At 42.3% G+C, this 19,713-nt stretch overlaps 2 protein-coding genes and 1 long non-coding RNA gene across 3 annotated transcripts in view; 1 reads left to right on the forward strand and 2 right to left on the reverse strand.

Moving 5' to 3' along the window:
* The window catches only part of LOC146672589 (NACHT, LRR and PYD domains-containing protein 12-like), a 236,742-nt gene that overhangs the window by 59,006 nt on the left and 158,023 nt on the right, over positions 1 to 19,713 (forward strand). The gene's annotated exons all lie outside the window — the stretch shown is intronic.
* On the reverse strand, positions 6,356 to 9,731 carry LOC146672592 (uncharacterized). Its single transcript, XR_014910583.1, has 3 exons — positions 9,638 to 9,731; positions 9,024 to 9,377; positions 6,356 to 6,693 (listed from the first exon to the last, which is right to left on the reverse strand). It is a non-coding gene; the product is annotated as an uncharacterized LOC146672592 (long non-coding RNA).
* Positions 18,699 to 19,713, reverse strand: part of LOC146672593 (uncharacterized) — a 348,538-nt gene continuing 347,523 nt past the window's right edge. The window contains exons 5-6 of the mRNA XM_085401284.1: positions 19,127 to 19,243; positions 18,699 to 18,836 (exon numbers count right to left, since the gene is read on the reverse strand). Coding sequence (XP_085257410.1) covers positions 19,188 to 19,243 — 56 coding nt within the window. The 3' untranslated portion in view covers positions 18,699 to 18,836; positions 19,127 to 19,187. The remainder of the gene's footprint in view (positions 18,837 to 19,126; positions 19,244 to 19,713) is intronic.

The following is a 19,713-nucleotide window of genomic DNA, read 5'->3' on the forward strand; positions in this document are numbered from 1 at the left end:
CGTGGACACGTAACAATGCCAAAATATCTGTCCTTAAATCAAGGGGACCAGCAGAGGGTCTTAAGAGACATGTCAGAGGAAGAAGACACTGGAGCAAGGGACTTGTTCCTCTTTGTTTTTCAGTTTGCAGAGGACATGGAGCTCTTTTTGAAAGCATGTGCTGATGAGCAGGGGCTAAGGGTCAGTGCTATGTTTGACATGTAATGGACAAATGAAGGCACTGGCTGTGTTTGTTTGTTTGTTTAATATGTTGTTGTTTTTTTGTTTTGCTTTTTGCATAGTACAAAATTCAAATCAAACTTATATGTTGTTCACTTTATTCTGTGTCCATACTTATAATAAAGGATTACAGTGTAACAGCATTAAATGTAAATGTAACAGCATTTTTTTTTAACTTGTAATTTCAAAATAAAAAGCTTATTGTTGATATTAACAGTAAAGAATTGTAATCAATAATATTTTTATACATTTTAAACATTAACACTCTGGGCTCTATCCTGGCCATCTGTGGACACTTCACTTATTCTTTTTTTTGACTACTGCACTGCAGTGGACCAAAACAATGACACGGGTTTGATCTTAAGGATCTAATAGTTGTGTGTGTTGTGCATGACATTGCCACACAAATATGTATTTGCAAGACTCAGTAGAATAAATTATGACGCATGAAATATTACATAGGCTGCAGTGAATTTCTGTTGATGCAGCCAATTGAGCTTTGAGTTTCCCAGTCAAACTTAGCTTTGAAGCACCTGCTAAAAACACTTTTACTCTTACATTTCATAACAAGACACCATAGCCAAAATATTAACAAAATATATATTATTAAAAAATTCAAAGCTGCAGCACATACAGCAACAAACATCGTTAGTAAATGTGTCCTGGAGTTTATGCAGGTGCAGAAAGTGCTGCTGCTGTAAGTCAGCCTAACAGCTTCCAGATCACTTATTTTTCTGGAAAGATGGTAGGAAGGGCACCACTGCTCATTTCTACAGTCTCCCAGATCTTGGAATACAATCCCTTTGTACCATGAAACCACTTCGCAGTACTAGGAGTCCACTAAAACCTATAAAGAGAGTGATCCTGGAAGAAATGGGGCACACACTAGTGACCTCAACAATTGCAAGACAGCCTTTTCCCCGATGCTCAGATGGGGAAAAAAAGGAAGTTTCATGAAAACATTAGGACTTTATCACCGTTTTATCTGAAAAGTTAATGGTAATATATAACCTAACTGGCTATAAAGAGTAAAAAATTTAGATACAATTTTGATTTTGATGAAAAGGACTGGTGCTGTTTTAAAGAGTCACGTCGGTAAAAGTAGATAAATGTTTTAAGAAATCTACATTTTATAGCATTTTGTGAACATACACAAAAAGTGGCCATTTTTGGCAACAAACAAGCTGAAAGAGTTTTATATTTTTGGTTCTCCTTGAACAAAAATATTAGTGCATAATAATCAATGTTGATGTTAATCAATTAGATGTCCCAGACACTACTATTACTAATACAGCAGCCCCTCGTTTATCGCTGGTGTTACGTTCAAAAAATAACCTGCGGTAGGTGAAATCCATGAAGTAGCCAACTTTATTTTTTACAATTATTACAGATGTTAAGACTGTAAAACCCCTCACTACATGCTTTATACACTTTTCTCAGACAGGCATGAACATTTTCACACTTTTCTCTTTTGTTTAAACACTGTTAGAGTTCAAACCTTCTTAGAAACATAAGTCCAGTATTATGGAATTTAAAGGTGCATTTGAGGGTGCAAAACGTTTCGTCGGCATTGTTGTGTTTGTTTGGGAGAAAACTTACAAACATACAGTACAGCACTTCAGAGTTACACTGCTAGCGATCGAAGATTTATGTAAATTCGACAAGCTAAACGCATTCTGTACTGTACAGCAGGAGTCCCCAACCTTTTTGCACCACAGACCACTTTAATGTCAGACAATATTTTCAGGGAACGACCTTTAAGGTGTCGCGGAGAAATACAACAAAAGAATAAAAAAAAGAAACTGTGGTATTTTGTAAATATAATAATAAACGTGACTTGAGCTGTGCGCCAACAACAATGACAGTGACATCCTCCTCTCTGCTTCTTAACGCTCTCTGGTCGCTATGGTAACGCGTAAATAGTTCTTTCAAAATAAGACACACAACTACAAGCATACATTTCACACCGGAGGATCAACTCTCGCGGAACGGTACCAAAAGACTGACAGACCGGGACCGGTCCGTGGGCCTATTAGGGACCGCTCCTGTACAGGAGACACTGGACTAGATTGATTGACAATGGTCTACAGCAATCAGAACGCACGCGATGTACTGTAAAAAAAAAAAAAAAAAATCAGTGAAACAGCAAGTGTCACTTTTGGCCACGAACAATTTAGGGGATGGTGAATTTTTTTGAACAAACCCAGAGTGTTAAAAACCCCCCACTTAAAACCATTTTTATTTCTCAGCAGCATCAATAGTGACAAAAACGCAATTTAGTTTTCGCTGTCAAAGTCGATTTAATCGAAGTTACGTGTTTCCGGTTACTGTGGAGGTCACGTGTTTCCGGTTACTGTGGAGCTCCACAGTGGCTGCAGCCAGGTGCTCTTAGTAAAAGGGGCTACGCATCGATAGTAGAAACATTGATCGGCAACCCGCTGATTGGTCGGCGAAAATGTCGAAGGAGCGCGTTCGGTATTTTCCGGCAGCAGAGCAAGAACTCTTGAGTGAGGGATTTCAGGAGTTTAATTAAAACGCAAGGGAACACTGCAAAGGCTGCAAAAGCAAGGAGAGAGGGCTGGCAGAAAGTTGCTGACAAATCAAACTCGTAAGTAATTTAATAATAACAATAATAATGGAGTGGGTTTATATAGCGCTTTTCAAGGCACCCAAAGCGCATGACAATACCACTATTCAGTCACTTTATTATTTATTTATAGATTTATAATATTACACTATATTATCCAATATTATATTACATTATATTATATTGTTATATTATATCCGCTTTCACATTAGAGCCACAACAGGACCCACTAGAACATGGGAACAAGTAAAAGTGAAATATAAGAATATTCTACAGAATGGTAATATTTATCACTTATATTGCTTTTCGTCTCTTGGAAAGAGACCCTGAAATAATCTGTTAGTTTGTTCATAACAGCAACCAAGAAAAGGGCAGAGCAAAACAGGTGGTGGTCCTGCACCCCCTCGTCAACAAGTTGGTTAAGTAAATAATACCCTCACGGGAATATCGATATCTCTCAATGAGCACACTGTCGCGCTGAGCTAAAGGATCCTGTCTATCCCGCAATATACGCTGGATTCTGAGGACTCTCCTTATCAATCTTGCACCTTCCTCAATGGGTGGCTCGCGTAAACGGACAGGACATGGCTGCGACAGACTTCCCAAATCCACCTTCGCTTTTATAGCCGTGGTCTCTCATCTTGATTACACGAAGTAATTTACAATTACTACTCTGAAATTTGAATTACATCTGTAATAATCACATACATGTAATAGAATGTTAATAGTACATTTTCCTTTTTTAGGAAATGACCTGTATGTATCTGTGTGACATCAATAAAAGGATCAGGTGCTGCATTATCTTTAGTTACATTGATGTTATTTATTTATGGTGAAACAGTGGTGGAATATCGCTGTTGCTTTCGTATAAATGAAGCGGACATACCTGCGTGGCCGCGATCTAATCCTGTTTACATAAAGTAAGCCTGCTCCCGAGCAGGTTTAGGCTTACGTTTCTGTTGCTATGACAGCAAGTCCCGGATGAGCTTCGGGGAACCAAACGATCCAGGATCACGCGAAGTCGTCAACAATCTAATCCAGCTAACTTACTTAGCGAGGTACGAAGAACGGGCCCCTGCTCCCGAGCAGGTTTATGCTTACGTTTCTGTTGCTATGACAGCAAGTCCCGGATGAGCTTCGGGGAACCAAACGATCCAGGATCATGCGAAGTCGTCAACAATCTAATCCAGCTAACTTACTTAGCGAGGTACGAAGAACGGGCCCCTGCTCCCGAGCAGGTTTATGCTTACGTTTCTGTTGCTATGACAGCAAGTCCCGGATGAGCTTCGGGGAACCAAACGATCCAGGATCACGCGAAGTCGTCAACAATCTAATCCAGCTAACTTACTTAGCGAGGTACGAAGAACGGGCCCCTGGACACTAAACACGGACACACAGGTGAGCTGCTTCCTGGGAGGAGGCGGGACTTCACCTGAAACTCAGCACAGGTGGGAGGGGCTCAGCTCTGTGTGTGCTGATGTGTTAACTTTAAAAATATGCCGTCTGACTGCTCAGACTGAGTCAGAGTAAAGTTCACATGCTGACGTGTGGAGACATGAAACCTTGTTGTAGCTGCAGGTGTGAACACACTGATCCCAGATCAGCTCGGCTGTATTTGTAACATGAACATTTCTGCTGCAAAGCTTCAAATGTTCAGCATGTTTCTCTGTTTCCAGTCTATAGATCCAGTCACACTTTCTACCTTCACCTGTGCAGTAAAGACTGAGAGCAGAGCTGAAAGCAAGCGTCCAATCAGTGAGCAGCATCAACACCTGAGCTTCATTCAGACTCTGTTATTGAAGATGTTGTTGGTACAAAGTTCATCTGCTGCTCACATGAATCCATGAAAGATTTATTTCACTGAATGTTTCTTCAAAGCTCATTTCAACCTGTTGAAGTCATGAATGAAAGTGCAGACTGAGAGTGGATCACATGATGTTTGAGGTGTGTCATGTGACATGTTCAGTATTGTCACACATGTCTAGATTGTCCCTGATATCATAACTGCTCAAACACTGATGATTATATTTGAAGAATTATTCCTGATGGCAGCAAAGTTTGAATGGAGCTCTCTGTCTGTGCTGATTTGTCGCCCTCTGGAGGTCAAAGCACAAACTGCATGATGTCACTGTAACCACCACAGTGACAGGAAGTGTTTTTATGACTGAAACACTGAAATGATGCTAACGGCTGTCGTTAGGCTCACTGACAGCAGTGCTGATGTGTTCATGTCAAACACTGGCTCAGGTCAGACTCCTTCATCCTTCTCCAGCGTGAGGCCGCCCTCAGACCCACAGGAGCTCTGACCTTTGACCTCCTGACCCTAACCATTTTAGTCTTGTTGCATCTTTAAATGCAAATCCATCCAAATTGTAGCCGAGCAAAAGAAGCTGGAAGCTGTTCTATGAATGATGTTGTTGAAGGAGCTTGGAAAGAAAAGCGTCTGGACTTCTTTAAGTTGCTTGAAGAGGGACTTGGACGTCTTAACGACATTTGATCACAGGAAATCACATGATAGGGTGGGGCTAGATCTCACAATGGGTTCACCCAAAACCTTGGCTGATTGAGACCCACACCCGTTCTCACACCGTGGCTCGTGTGATTCGGTAGAGGATCAACAGGGGCTCCATGTCCCTGAATTTAAACTGAATCTAAACACACCGTGCACAATGCCAAGTTAGATAAGGGTTAAAAGAACAAGATAAGAATAAATAAAAAGATAAAATAAGGATAAAAAATAACTTAAAAAAATAAAATAAAAAGATAAATAACTGCAAATAAGTACAAATAAGTAACTGAAGACACGTGTGGTCTGCAGATGTCGATGTACATGGATGTACATGGAGTTTAATGTGCAAAATGAACTTAGTGTGCAAAGTGACCTGATGTGCAAACTGCAGTTTGAGGTCGGTCAGCTGTTCAGGAGTCTGATAGCAGTGGGGAAGATGGAGTTGTTGAGTCTGGATGTTCTACATTTCACACTTCTGAACCTTCGTCTCGAGGGCAGAGGTGTGTCTCTCCTCTGGACTCTGTGATGGTAGCTGCTCTGCAGAGAGGGCAGCGGGGTCCTGATGATCTTCTCCACAGTTGTTATCACTCTCTGCAGGCGTTTGCGGTTTGCAGTAGTGCTGCCGTACCATGCAGTGATGCAGCTGGTCAGGCTGCTCTCCACAGTGCAGCTGTAGAACCTGCTGAGGATCTTGGCCAACATACCAAATTTCCTCAGCCTCCTCAGGAAATACAGCAGCTGCTGAGCCTTCTTGACCAGCTGTGTGAGTTTGAGTCCCTCACTGACTCAAACTCCTTCAGTGACACTTGCAGCCTTGCAGATTAGTTTGCTGATCCTGATGCATCTCTGGAGCTGATGCTGTCCCCCAGCAGACAACAACAACATAGATGCTCTCACTAGTCCACTTTACCCTCTAATCACATCTCTGACATCTGCAGGTTGCTCCATAGAGACTCTTGTGCAATGCCAGGTGTTTGTGTTTGTATTTGTCTGTAGGTACACATTAGATATGACCATAGACGCACACACACAAGTGAACACAGCAGCACAGATGGTTTCCACCTGCTTCCCTCTTTCTTCACACAACTGTGAGGATGATGAAGAGGTTTCAGGACGAGGTGGTCAGCAAGCACAGGATAAAGCAGGGCCATGAAACTCTCTGGTGCAGCAGATGTTTAATCAGACTCAGCTTTAGGCTTCTTTTCCCACCTGGCAGCAAAGTAACAGCTTCACTAATGTGAACAGTCACAATGTTAAACGTTTCTATATCTTCATATATTTTTATCTGTTGATGCTGCAGAATAAAGTCTGTTAACAGAGTGCAGGATGTGTAGAGCAGGTCCAGCTCTCCCTTTACTGTGTCCACTTTCATCAGCCCCTGTGAAGTGACACAGAGTGCATGTGTGTCTGTCAGCTGTTGTTTGTTGTGAAGGATGGAACAAATGAACACACACTTTTAGAGAAATCTGAAAAAGCAACACATGCTTGGGCTCCTTCTGTGCTCGTCTTCATTAATGCTGATCTTTCTTTCCTGTTTGTTCTTTGGCACAAGCTTCAGTCTTTTCTCCCAGGGCTCCTTCACACTTAGAAACACACCTACATTCATTTATACACAAACATCATGAAACAAAGGCTTTGTAAAAGAGGACATGAGATCCTCTCTGAACAGCACATTCATATCAAACACAGGACTGAACAGGATATACTGAGTCTGTGCTGTTTTCATTGTTACTTGCTGAGTATTTTTCCAGTGTTTGAAATGTGACTCAAGTCTGATTCTTCTACTGTGTGTGAACTCTAAGCAGCTGCATTAAACAGCTGCTTTTCAAACCAGGCTCAATCCTATGACTCTGTGAATGTAAACTTTTGTCACCTGCATGAATAACAATCCTTGATCTAGTCAGGACTGCAGTGCTCCTGTGATCCCAGCTTATAGATGGAGGCTAGCATGAGAGGCTCAGCAGCTAAAGCAGCACACCTGGGTCTCCCAGCCTATTAAAAGCAGCCCTTTGCTTCATCTGCTTCACTAAACATTATTATTATTATTTAAGCAGAGTGGTGTGATTCATGTAGGCATTGCTGTGTGACAGGAGGACTTTTCTTGAAACAGCTCGTGTGACGTGAGCTGACGTAAAAACAGTGATGTTAGCTTGATTCTCTTGGCTAAAACTATTTTAAAAAGAGGGTCAATCATGCAAATCTGCCAATAGAAGCCAAAGTTACAGCCCCTCAGAGTTTAAAGAGAAAAGGCCCGTTTCCAACACTCGGTTGTGCAAAGGGAAACAGGCCCACAGTGCCTGAGTGTGTGGGTAATTCTTCAAATAATATTCAAAAGCAAACATTTTTAAGCATGTAAATAAAATTCAATCATTTCTGCTCTTCAATACCTAAGAAATGAAAACTGGCAGATGGTCCCAAAATGTGAAACGCCTGGCTATCTGTGCATTTAGTGCTGCAAGTTTTCACTGTTTACCTTCAGAAGCATAAATCTCTGCACAGATAATGTTCATATGTGGATTCCTGGTTTTCTGCAGTTAATTGTGACCCAAAGCGTATTTTTAAAGTGGTTCCAGGCAATAAAGTCTAAAAATAAATACATCTACTTCCTTTTTCTGTGTTCCAGCCTCAGTGACTCTGACACAGTGCTGTAATATTTACACCTCTGATGAAAGCAGAGTTTGTAGTTGCAGAGAAATACTCGACTCATTTTGGGCATTTACGAGCAGGAACCTCAGAAAGCCCCTCGCTGCTTCACTGGTTAAGAAGCAAAGCAAACATTAGTTCACAGTGATGTTAATTAAGGCCCAAAGTTTAGGAACGAACGTCAGCACTTCACTAATGAATGTAATGCTGATTCATGTGCTTGTTTTGTAATGTGCATGTTGTGCGTTGCTATTTCCCATATTCTTTGGCACTGATAGATGAAGAGTCTCAGGCAGGACCGAGGCTGCCAGCTGCTGACAGTGAGCAGGGAGAGAGCAGCAGAAGCTGGGCAAGAGCAGGGCACCTTCAGCCCCCTTCATCAGTCAGAAATCATTTGGGTGTCTGTGTGAAATGTCTGATTTTTAAAATCTTTTTGTAGACATATTTATTAAATGTTTAACAATTATATAGAAGAAAGACAATGTAAAGAACAAAACATGACAAAACAAAAATGAGTTGAAGTTATGAACTGTTTCTGAGAGACAAATAACACCAGGATCCTTTTTGTGTAGCTGACAGCTGGTAACTGTGCAGGGGCGGGTCTAGCAAAGTGTTGCCAGGGGGGCAGGTAGGGCATTAACAGGGAGAGGGGGGCACAAAGACATACTTTTCTTTCTTGTTCTCATTTAAAATGTCTCACTTTTAATAAATAATTATCTGAATCTTACAACAAATGTTTCCATCTGATGTAAAATGTATAGAAATCCATTATTGTACATAGTCATTTTTTAGGGTCCCATCATAATTTCTTCAGAAGTAAGTACTGCATATGATGCCAGTGTTTCCCACATTTTCTAGATTCTGCACCAGTACTGTGTGTAAAATGCATCAAAAAGTCCGTTTGATTCTTTCTCAGCTGTCTTTCTGTCTCCTTTCACTTTTTAAAGGTCGCCATGTTAGAAAGAATATTTTGCCCTGCCGTGCTGTTTATTGATGTGGCAAATGAAAGGTTTATGAAAATATATCTAAATCTGTCATCAGTAATCAGCAATGATCATGTCTCACCTCTAGTCTCTGTCTTAATGTCAGGTTTCCACCGTGTGTTGTAGATGTTCAGGAGGTTAACTCGACCAACAGTCTACTTCCTGTTTAGAATACCAGGACAGGGAGGATGGTGCAGGTTTAAGTTTATTAGACTGATGCATGTATACCAACAAGACAGCGTCCATCACTGTGACAACAGCGTTTGTTTTCATTCAAAGGCTTCATGGTTTTTCCTTTAATACCTGGGGGGCCGGTCTCCAGTCAAAATGCCCGGGACCATTTTTTGTCCCAGTCCAGCCCTGGTGTCAGATCTGCATGCAGTGTCAATGAGACGATCAACAACAGATCAGACAAAACACTCAGGCGGACACTCCTCTGTAGAAGGAAACATGGAAAGTTTGAGGTAATCAGTGCACAACATCACTTTGTATTTCAGGCTGTTTTTATATAGAACTTCAGCACCAATGTAAAAGTTCTGGTTTTAGGAAGATGAAGAACATTTTCAGGAAGGATGCCGTCTGCAAGCAGAGCTGCTTGAACCTCAGCGCTGAGGTCCAGACTACTTCCTGTGAAGCCACGTGATGTAAATCTGCTGCTGTAACTTCACAGTTTACTGAAGCTAAATGCAACGTTACCATATAATCTGTTTTCAACAAAGGTTTCACTCCGTCCGGTGTTGATGGAATGATTCAGGCCGTACTCGTCAGGCTTCCCGTCGACCACACGCATTTCAGTCACAAACCCCATGACTGACAACAAGGGAAACAGCAGAAGAAAAGATGTGGAAAATACTGGATGATGATGATGGAGGATTAACCGCGGTGGCTAAACTGTTTCCTGTCTTTGTGGGCGTACTCACAGGGAAGTTTCCAGGCACGTCAGTCTTGGTGGCTAAAGTCTCCATTTTCCAACATGTATCGCTACAGGTGCAAAGACACAACATTAATCATCAGTGTAAATATTTTAATGCTGTCCAAACGGTGTTTGCTTTGTCTGTCCTCTCGCACTCAGAGGAAACGAGGACGCCACCTTCAACCCATCTTCAGTTGGCTCAACCATGGCCGGACTTCCTGTTGGCTTTGTGACAGCAAACCACTTGAAATGAGAGCAAACTGCAGTCAAGCACCACTTACAGCAACCTGTGGACACGCAAATGGAAAGCACTGAGAATCATACAGAAGCATGAGAGCTGTTTATTGTAACACGTGTGTGTGTGTGTGTGTGTGTGTGTGTGTGTGCACATTAATAACACACTGATGTATGTTAGTTTGATTTATGCTATATCTGAGAAAACAACTGCAGAATTTTACATCAAAGTTTCCAAAGCTGATGTTTTGTTGTTCACACTGTTTTATATTCATATAGTTTGTTGTTTTTAAATCAGTGGACAAAATAAATATTATCACACAAAATCCAGGGTGAAACATAACCAAATAACCTAAATGGTGAAGTCATTATAGAAGTACATGTTGCAAAGGTCAGCCTCCTGTATAGACTGCTAAACTGTCTGGGGGGGCCCTGCCTGTCCTCGTTGGATAAGCTCCACCCCTTTTCCATAAGACGGAGACATTTGTATGAAAATAGATGGGCAGTAAAATAAAAAATAAAAAATATTATGGATGACTCTGTAAATCAAAGTCGGCCTGAGGCAGAAGCAGAAACCATGAGGAGCACAGCACCACTCCCAGAAGGGCACGAAGTGAAGCCATAGCTGCTGAAGAGTGAAGACGTGATGATGGAGGAGATCACAGATGAAGATCTGCTGCCTGCTGACTCTTTATATAGAAGAGTGAGACTATCTCCCCACCAGCAGCTGCACTTATACAAACCCCAGGTGCTGGGATGGCTTTGAACATGTGACATTTTCTGCAAACACATGGACAGTTTCATAAGCACAAAGATTATTCCTGCGGGGGCAGAATCGTATCCGCTGTGTGAGAGGTGAACGTCAGACAGTTCTTAGAAAATGTAGTTTCTCTTTAAGCTTTTAACGTCTCTTTTACCCCCATTTGTCTAAAACTACTTGACAGCCCTTCATGTCAGAGGTTTATTACCTGTGCAGGATGGAGCACATGGTCTCAGTCAGGCTGGACACGATCACTCCTACAGGAAGTAAATGTGATTTTATTTCACCTGTGAAATGATGAAAAACAGCAGAATAGCTCACGCTAACAAACGGGTGTTGAAATGTTTCATTTTCTGCTGTTTCACAGGTCAAAAAGGGCGTCGAAGCAAACTGAAGCTGAGCTGCTGCTGCTGTTGTAGTGCAGCATCTGCTGTGTGCTTCATCAGAGAACCTTCTGTACACAGCAGACAGAGGCTGCTGCCACTGAAGTCCATCTGCTAGAGAGCTTTAAACACTGGTTATTGAAGTGGCTTTGATGATACTGATACACAGTCTTTGCTGCTGTCACAGGACAGGGATCCACCAGGGAGTAGTTGTCAGGATAAAGAGCCTTCGCTTCTCTAAATATAAACTGGATACTTGTAGGAAACTTTGGGAAGCAGCATTTTTCCTCATATCGTCTAAACTGAAGTTAGCTCAGGTGCTTCTTCCATACTTGCTCTGCAGAAAGCCAAAGAGTTTGGAGCTCTGCAAACATTTGCAGCACAGCTGGATGTTTGTAACTTTGGTCACCTCTGTATCATCCCTCAGATTCTTTCTGCACAGCTTTGAAACCATGACAGCACGAGTGATGCTGAGGAGACGTCCAGTTTAAACAGACCTTTTGTCATGGTCCCTGTGCCCTGCTGGTCAATCCTCTATTGGGCAATATGTTTGTGGTTTGTTTGCTCTCTCGCCCTCTCTCTCTCTCTCGCCACGGCGATGCTCACTGCGGGCTCCTGCTGCTGGCCCACACACCTGCTCATCACCACACCGGCCGCTGATCCCAGCTGATTACTGCACTACTTAGATGGCGAGTCTGCACTAGTCTTCGCTGGATCGTTGAACTATCAGCGTCAGTCAAACTTGTGTATCTGCCAACCTGTATCTTGAAAGCCCTTTGTTATTATCCCGCTAACCCGACCTTTTGTGTTTAGATCGTTTTTGGAACCGGATTCTGAGAGGAGTGACTGAGGAGGAGCTTTTGTACAAAAAGTGTGGAGCACCTTTTCCCCTAACCCTGTTTCCCACGGACCCTGGCGACCCGGACCCGTTTCCCCTGCACATTGTACATAGCCACTTGGTGATTGTGTTCACTGTGAATAAACGCACTGTTCTTCGCTTAAAGGGAAACCCTGGCCTGCGCCTGAGTCTCTTTCGGAACCCCTAACACCTTTATTCCTGGAACACAAACACATGAAGTGATGCTGCTAAAGAAGAACATTTAATCGCACTAATGAATCAAGCATCTGTTTGTCTGTCAGTCTGTCAACAGTTACTCTGATCGACTTCAGACTTGGTGGGTATTTTGTTTTTGCAGCGGTCAAAGTCGATCAGCGTGTTGCTTTGTCTGCTGTAAATCTGCCTGTACAAAGGGAAACATGCATGTTTTAGATGCAAACTCACAACATGGCTGCATTTTTGTGATTATGTGTATTTTATATTGATTTATTCTATTATGTTTTGTATATGAATCTTTACAAGTGTGTCGATACAAAGGCTTGATTAAAACAAAGGTCTCAGCTGTGCTGTTAGGGATGCTCTCATATTTGTTTCAAATGTAATAAATCAAAGGATTTCAGGCTTTTCATCCTTTTTATTTGTTTGGTTCTAACAGCAGCTGGATAAAAACATGCAGGTGATGAATATAATTGTGTGATATTATGAGCATTGTGAATAAAGAAAGAGCAGAGATAGTAAAAAGGAAACAGGTGATGGACGTGAGATTTTCAGAACAAAAGCTCCTCAGTGAGACGATCACCTGGACACAAGGTCAGGCAGCTGGGACTCATCTAGAGAGCAAAATGGAAAAGTGATCTGTGCAGAACATCACTGTTGATTGCAGTTATTTACATCAGACTTCTTCTCTGAGATAAGAGCACCATTTGTGGGAAAGATGACAGTATTTCCAGGCTGGATGCTGTTTGCAGGGAGAACTGAATGAAAGTCTCCTGCACCTCAGCGCTGAGGTCCACACCTGTGAACACAGATGAGGTCAATCTGCTGCAGCACGTAGAGCTTTACTGATCAGCAGGTTCAAAGGATTCAGCAGAGCGTAGAGTCAGAGCTAAACCTGGGAGTCACTCACGCAGTCCGGCTGGCGCATCTCCATCTGAACACCTCCGGTGTCGCGGCGCGGGCGTCTCAGATGGCCAACAGCCCTTGGTGGCACCTCCTCTCTCCACGCTGGTCCTCGGGGATTCCATCGTCAGGAACGTGCGGATGAGGGGGGCGCTCACGCTGTCGTTCCCGGGAGCCACTGTTGTTGACATAGTGGACAGAATTCCCAACATTCTGGCATCCCACCCACAGGTTAACCGGCTCATCATCCACATCGGCACCAATGACATCCCCAAACAGCAATCTGAGCTGCTGAAGTTGGACTTCCTCCAACTCTTCAGCCTCCTTGGTCAGTTGCAGGTGAGTGCTTTTATCTCTGGGCCCACCCCCACCTGTGGCAGAGGGATAGGCCGTTTCAGCCGGCTGCTCAGCCTTAACACCTGGCTTTCCTCCGCCTGTGTCTCCCACGGCTTGGGTTTTATTAACAACTTTGATGCCTTCTGGGAGAGGAGGCATCTTTTTGGGGCAGACGGGCTCCACCTCAACGCCTGGGGACGCCGTTTGCTGTCCGCCAATTTGGCATTTGGCGTACAGCACTGCCGCACATCGCCCTGTCACTACCCCAAACTGACATTACCTGCTGATCCGTCTGCTACTGACTGATGTCCCCTTGGTCCCAGCTCCTATATTTGTTCCACTTTTAACAGTAATACACAAAACTCTGGACTCGGACCGCTCTCTCCCACAGTCAACACAATACCTGTCATAATCACAAACAGAGAGCAACAGAATTATCATAAATCCAGTAACTCCAAAAACATTAATAACCTCCGGCCTCTTCAAAAATATCAACATCCATTCAACTCTATTGTCAAAAATCCACCAGTCTCAATCAGTATGGCACTTTTAAATGTACGCTCTCTGTCGAACAAGTCTTTTATTATTAATGATTTAATTTTAGATAATAAACTTGACTGTTTATTTTTAACTGAAACATGGCTGGGCTCGGATGCACCAGTTGTTCTCACTGAGGCCTCCCCACCAAATTTTAATTTCTCTTTTTCTATTAGAAGTGGTGAGAGAGGTGGTGGGACTGCATCTTTAGCCAACAACACACTCACCACCAAACAAATTTTATTTGATCATTTTACCACTTTTGAATTCCATGCTATTGTTTTCAGCAGCCCTCCAGTTTTATCTGTCATAGTTTACAGACCACCTAAAGACAGCGCTGCTTTTATCAAGGAATTCTCAGAATTTTTAACAAACATACATTCAAAATATAATATGATAATTTTAACCGGTGATTTTAACCTGCACATAGATAATCCTTCTGACCCTGCAGCAAAAGAATTCTTAAACATTCTTCACTGTTTGGATTTTACCCAGCATGTCACGCAGCCGACTCACAACAGAGGACACACTCTGGACCTGGTCATCACCCATGGGCTGTCCACCAGCGTGTCCTCTGTTGTTGACTTGGCTGTCTCTGACCACTACTGTGTGTTTTTTAACATCACCGGTTTTATTCAGCGGGAGACCTCGGTGCGACCTGTGAGGAGGCGCTATCTAACCTCTGAAGTGGCTGCAAATCTTACCAGGGTTTTAGTCAAATGCCCCCCTGTGATTTTACCTGCACCCTGTGATTTGATTTTTAGTTATTTTAACAGCAAACTGAAGAAAAGCCTTGACTCCGTTGCTCCACTCACCACCAAAAAGATTAACGTAAAACATGCATCACCCTGGAGAAACGAAGAAGTCAAAAAACTCAAAAGAGATTGCAGGGCAGCAGAAAGGAGGTGGAGGAAAAATAAAAATACTATCAACCATCAAATATTTTGCGAGCAACTTAAAATGTACAATAATACATTAAGGAAGTCAAGAAATTCATACTTCGCCAAAATAATCAGTATTAATAAAAATAATCCCAAGGTCCTCTTTTCCACCATAGATCATTTATTTAACCCTGATTTTAACAGCTCCCAAAGAACCCCCACAGACTCGCTCTGTGAGCAGTTTGCAGACCACTTCAGGGGAAAGGTCAGCGCCATCAGATCTGATATTTTATCTAATCGCGATATGATTGTAAACACATCTGAGGGCTCGATTGTACCTGAGGAGACACTGGACAGCTTTGTCCTGGTTAATGCTGAGAACCTTCAGAAGGTTTTCTCCACAGTGAGACCCACCACATGTCTTTTAGATCCAATTCCTTCTTCACTCTTTAAAACACTTTATGGATTTTTTGAGGCTGAGCTTTTATGCATGATGAATTGCTCTCTTCAGTTGGGTGTCTTCCCTGCTGCCTTTAAAACGGCGGTGGTGAGGCCCCTTCTGAAGAAGAGCAATTTGGATTGTAATGATTTTAATAACTACAGACCTGTATCCAACTCACCATTTTTAAGTAAAGTCTTAGAAAAACTTGTTTTTACTCAGATTACTGATTTTCTGAATGATAGACAGATCCTGGAGATATTCCAGTCTGGATTTAGGGTGAACCACAGCACAGAGACGGCTCTCCTAAAGGTTTAAAGGTAATAACCTAAAGGTAATAACTATTGCATTTATTAAAATGATTTGCATTAGACTGCTGATTTATTGTGAATGAATGATATTGTTTTATGATGCATTATACTGCTGAGTTATAAGAAATACTGTTCACAGAAAGTCATCGCCTTATTTGTCTGATTAGAAGAGAACAGCCTAACTAAGCCTAACAGGGGACAGGTACTTCTGCCCAACCTGGCAGCCACAAAGTGAACTCATTTAGGTAAAGATAACCACATGCACCTAACCAGCCTGCACCAGCCTGACATTTCTTCCTCCTAAGTAAAAACCAATGGATGGATTGAACTTAAAGTCTCAGCTCAGTTTTCTATTTTGACCACCTACACCCCAAGATACTCTTTTAAAAAGTGTTGTTTTCAGATCCCTTTGAAGTTCATAAAGGGCCTGTTCATTTTCATTCAGATGTTTTATTACATAAATGTTACTGTTTTCTTTTGATTTATGCTCCCACTACACTGCACCTCTACAAACAACAATGCCACGGACTGTCAGTTGCTTTTACATGCTATAAACATGAGTAGGTTTGATCAGAGTTTCAGTTATCAAAGAAAAGACAAACTGAGCAAAAAGAAGGAAAAAAAGACCAACTTCTTCCCAACTGACAAGAAAAATACTCGTCATGTTTTCATAATAAAGGATCAGGCTCCCCATTTATGACAGCTTGGACCAATAATGTATGTTACACTGATGCTACTGTAGAGACAGGGTCAACATCTCTATTTAAATATAATTAATATACAAAACACAATGAAAGTTATACATGAATTATTCATTGTTTTTATTATTGATAAAATTCATGTATACTAATCAAAGTTATACATGAGTAACGACATTATTAATAATGATTAATAATAATAATTCTAATGCCAACATGATGACTGTTCATAGCTCCTGCTTTGAAATACTGAACTTAAACATTGACCTGATGAAAGATCACAATTCACAGTGGCCCACTGTCAGAATCATTCTGAATATAAACTCATCGAGTTAATCTGAACCTTTCTCAAATGTGCTGTGAATAAATGCTGCTGCAAGCCACTGTGGGAAAGCTGTGTTATTATCATGGAAACATCTGTGACACATTCACAGAGGACGAGGACACAAAGGGACGACACGCAGAGGCTGTGTTAAAGTCAAAAATCCAAATCTTTAGTCCTAAACAGGCAGTGGTTACAAACAGGAAGACGAGCAGTCCATTAAACAGTCTACAGGGTCAAACATACAGAGAATTCAAACAGCTATTAAAAACAAATAACTGGACACTGAAAAACTTCAGTGATGTGTGAGGCACCAAAGGGAAGCAGCTGAGTATATTCAATGAATTCTCTTCAAATACAAAGACAGAAACTCCTACAGGCAGCATGCAAACTGAGCAGGATACACAAAGATCAGAGATTACAAAAGAAATCAGAAAAGGATTTCAAACTTACTGAGAGCAAGGCCTCTGTTACAAATCTGTCTAATAGAAAAACATGCTGTACAGATACAATACGCTCAGTGTTCATGGTCATTTAAAAACTGGCTCTACCTGAACCACTTCAATATTTTATGAAGTCACTGAGTCGACCATTTCTACAGTTTGTTTCCTTCATTGCAGTTAGAGTGCGGCTGGTAAGGATGAAAACACACACAGAGCGTAAATTGTCTTTGTTAGTAACAAACGTCAGCAAAGAAAAGACAAAACACTCAAACACTCTCATGATATTCATGAATCATTAGAAAGCATCCAAACATTCTGCTCGTGGACTTTTACAGTCTTATTTGCACTCGCTCATCTTCATAATCATCCTGATCAATACATGACAGGGGAGGCTTTGAGGTAGGCGGGGCTCTCTGCTGATGTCAGCATGAAAGGCAGGACCAGCGTCTGCCACATGTTGGTGAAACATCACAGTACACTGGCGTGGTTTCCTTTCCAGATGTTGGACGTTTGACACTTCAACGTTGAGGCCAACAAGAAGACACAGTTTTGGGTCGGGTTGCTGCAGGGTTTCTAACTGAGCAAAAGCAGAAGCACACAGACCAACAGGGATCAGATGCTGAGTGTTAGAGGAACATCTGTGCTGATCACTGAATGCTGCTGTGGTCTCTTGTTGAAGTTGGCTGGTGGGACAGTCTAATAGTGATATCCTGCCCATCGGAGGAACACTTTTAAAAACACATGCAATACTTTGTTTGTATTACAGTCACAGTTTATGTTATTTTTGTCCTTTAAAAGTGTTGCTGTACTATAAAGTCCTATAATTTGAGGCTAAAATGGCTCAGAGAGTCTCTCTCTCAGAGGATCTCCTTTGAAAGTGGAGACGGCTTTATCCGCTGATCCACGTCACTTTACCTGGATGTTTTCTTTGAAGCTGGATGAAGACTCCTCTCCCTCACTCCTGCTGCAGCTGTGTGGTCCAGTTGGCCTCTGAGGTCACAGTCAACATCTGTAGCAGAAGAGGGGAAATAAAAGTCCAGGTTACCAAAACTGGGAGCTTTTCCAAAATAGAGCGTAACTGGACTTTTTCAGCCTTACAGGCAGATAGTTGTCTGAAGCTGCAGCTTTTTCTTTTTAGCTTTTTCCAATCTCTGCTCTCGGCTTTCTTTGAGAACATGTCTGCTTTCTTGGCATGGGTCTGTCTGCTGTTGGTGAAGAGACTAAATCCACATACTCGCTACTAAGATCTCCTCAAGTAGTCTCAACCAGATTACAGTTTAAGAGTAAATGTCTCCTGAGAGTTTCACCTTGGGGAGATGCTGTCTTGCTAACATGCAATCATGAGCATTAATCTATGAGGTGAAAAAGTCATTTTAAAAGCTCCAGCCACAAGTTTTATTTCATCTGTGTTTTGGTCAGAGTCCCATCAGACCTCCAGAATGGTGTCAGAGTGTTTTCTATCCACGTGATGAGCACAGGCCTCAGGTCCAGACCTCCACGGGCACCATAGCCTCTTTGGAGCTAATAGGTGCAAGAAGGTTTTGTTGGGATAGGAACTGAAGAGGAAACTGACGAGGAAGGCAAGGATCTTCTTCAGCTCCTCCGAGCCGGGACCTCTTTGTGTAGGCCAGCATTGGCCAGGTAGCCCTCCAGCATCGCTGGATGGCCGACAGTGGAAAACCTAGAGGAGTAGGAGAGAAACAGCAGCTTGGAGCATGTCTTTATACTGTTTAGTTTTTAGAGCCACAGACTTTCTTTTAATGTCATTGTTCAGGATCTATGACTGATTATGTATTTATTGTATTCCTCCATGACTGTGTGACAGCAAGTGGAAAAAACCAGCTTCACCTTTGTTGATATGCTTGTAATTTTAATATTGATTAAATGGCCCATGAAATAATAGAAAGCTCATATATGAAAATGTATTTTAAGAAGTAAAATGTTAATCTGAGTACAAAGGAGTACACTCACCTTCTGGTAGATGGAGGTGTAGCGAGCGCTGGTGAACATCCAGGCCTCCTCGTAGAACTGATCACTGATTGGATCCAAAACATCGATGGAGGATCTGTGTAAGCGCTGAGGATCGTCCTGATGGACAGAACAGAAGGAGAGTGAGACAAGTGAAGATATACTAAACAACACTGTGACATGAACTGAGCCACACACAGTTTGATTCACAGGTGATTGACACATTATTTGACCACGAGCAATCTTTTCTGGTTTGACGCCGTCTTTGTAGCCAGAAACCAGCTCTCTCCTCGGCTTCCTCCACTACACGCTTCCCCCACGCCAGTCTCCTCCGTCACTATAAAGGGGAGAGTCATGAGCTCCATCACCCTCACCTGTGCCGTCCAACGTCCCGCCACCAGCCTCCACTGCAGCAGGCCAGAGACCACACCCCTGCCACAATAAGTAAAAGTATATCCTTGCTGTACCCTTAATGCTAAATGTGCTAAATTAACCGCTGCCTTTGCCCCTTTGGGATTATTCTTATGTCACTGGGATGTTGACCTTTGACCTTCACATTAGAGAGATGGGCAGACATAATTAGTGTATGA

Source organism: Rhamphochromis longiceps, linkage group LG3 (assembly GCF_057381845.1).
Source record: "Rhamphochromis longiceps isolate RC_006_pf linkage group LG3, R_longiceps_female_GT1.1, whole genome shotgun sequence".
NCBI lineage: Eukaryota > Metazoa > Chordata > Actinopteri > Cichliformes > Cichlidae > Rhamphochromis > Rhamphochromis longiceps.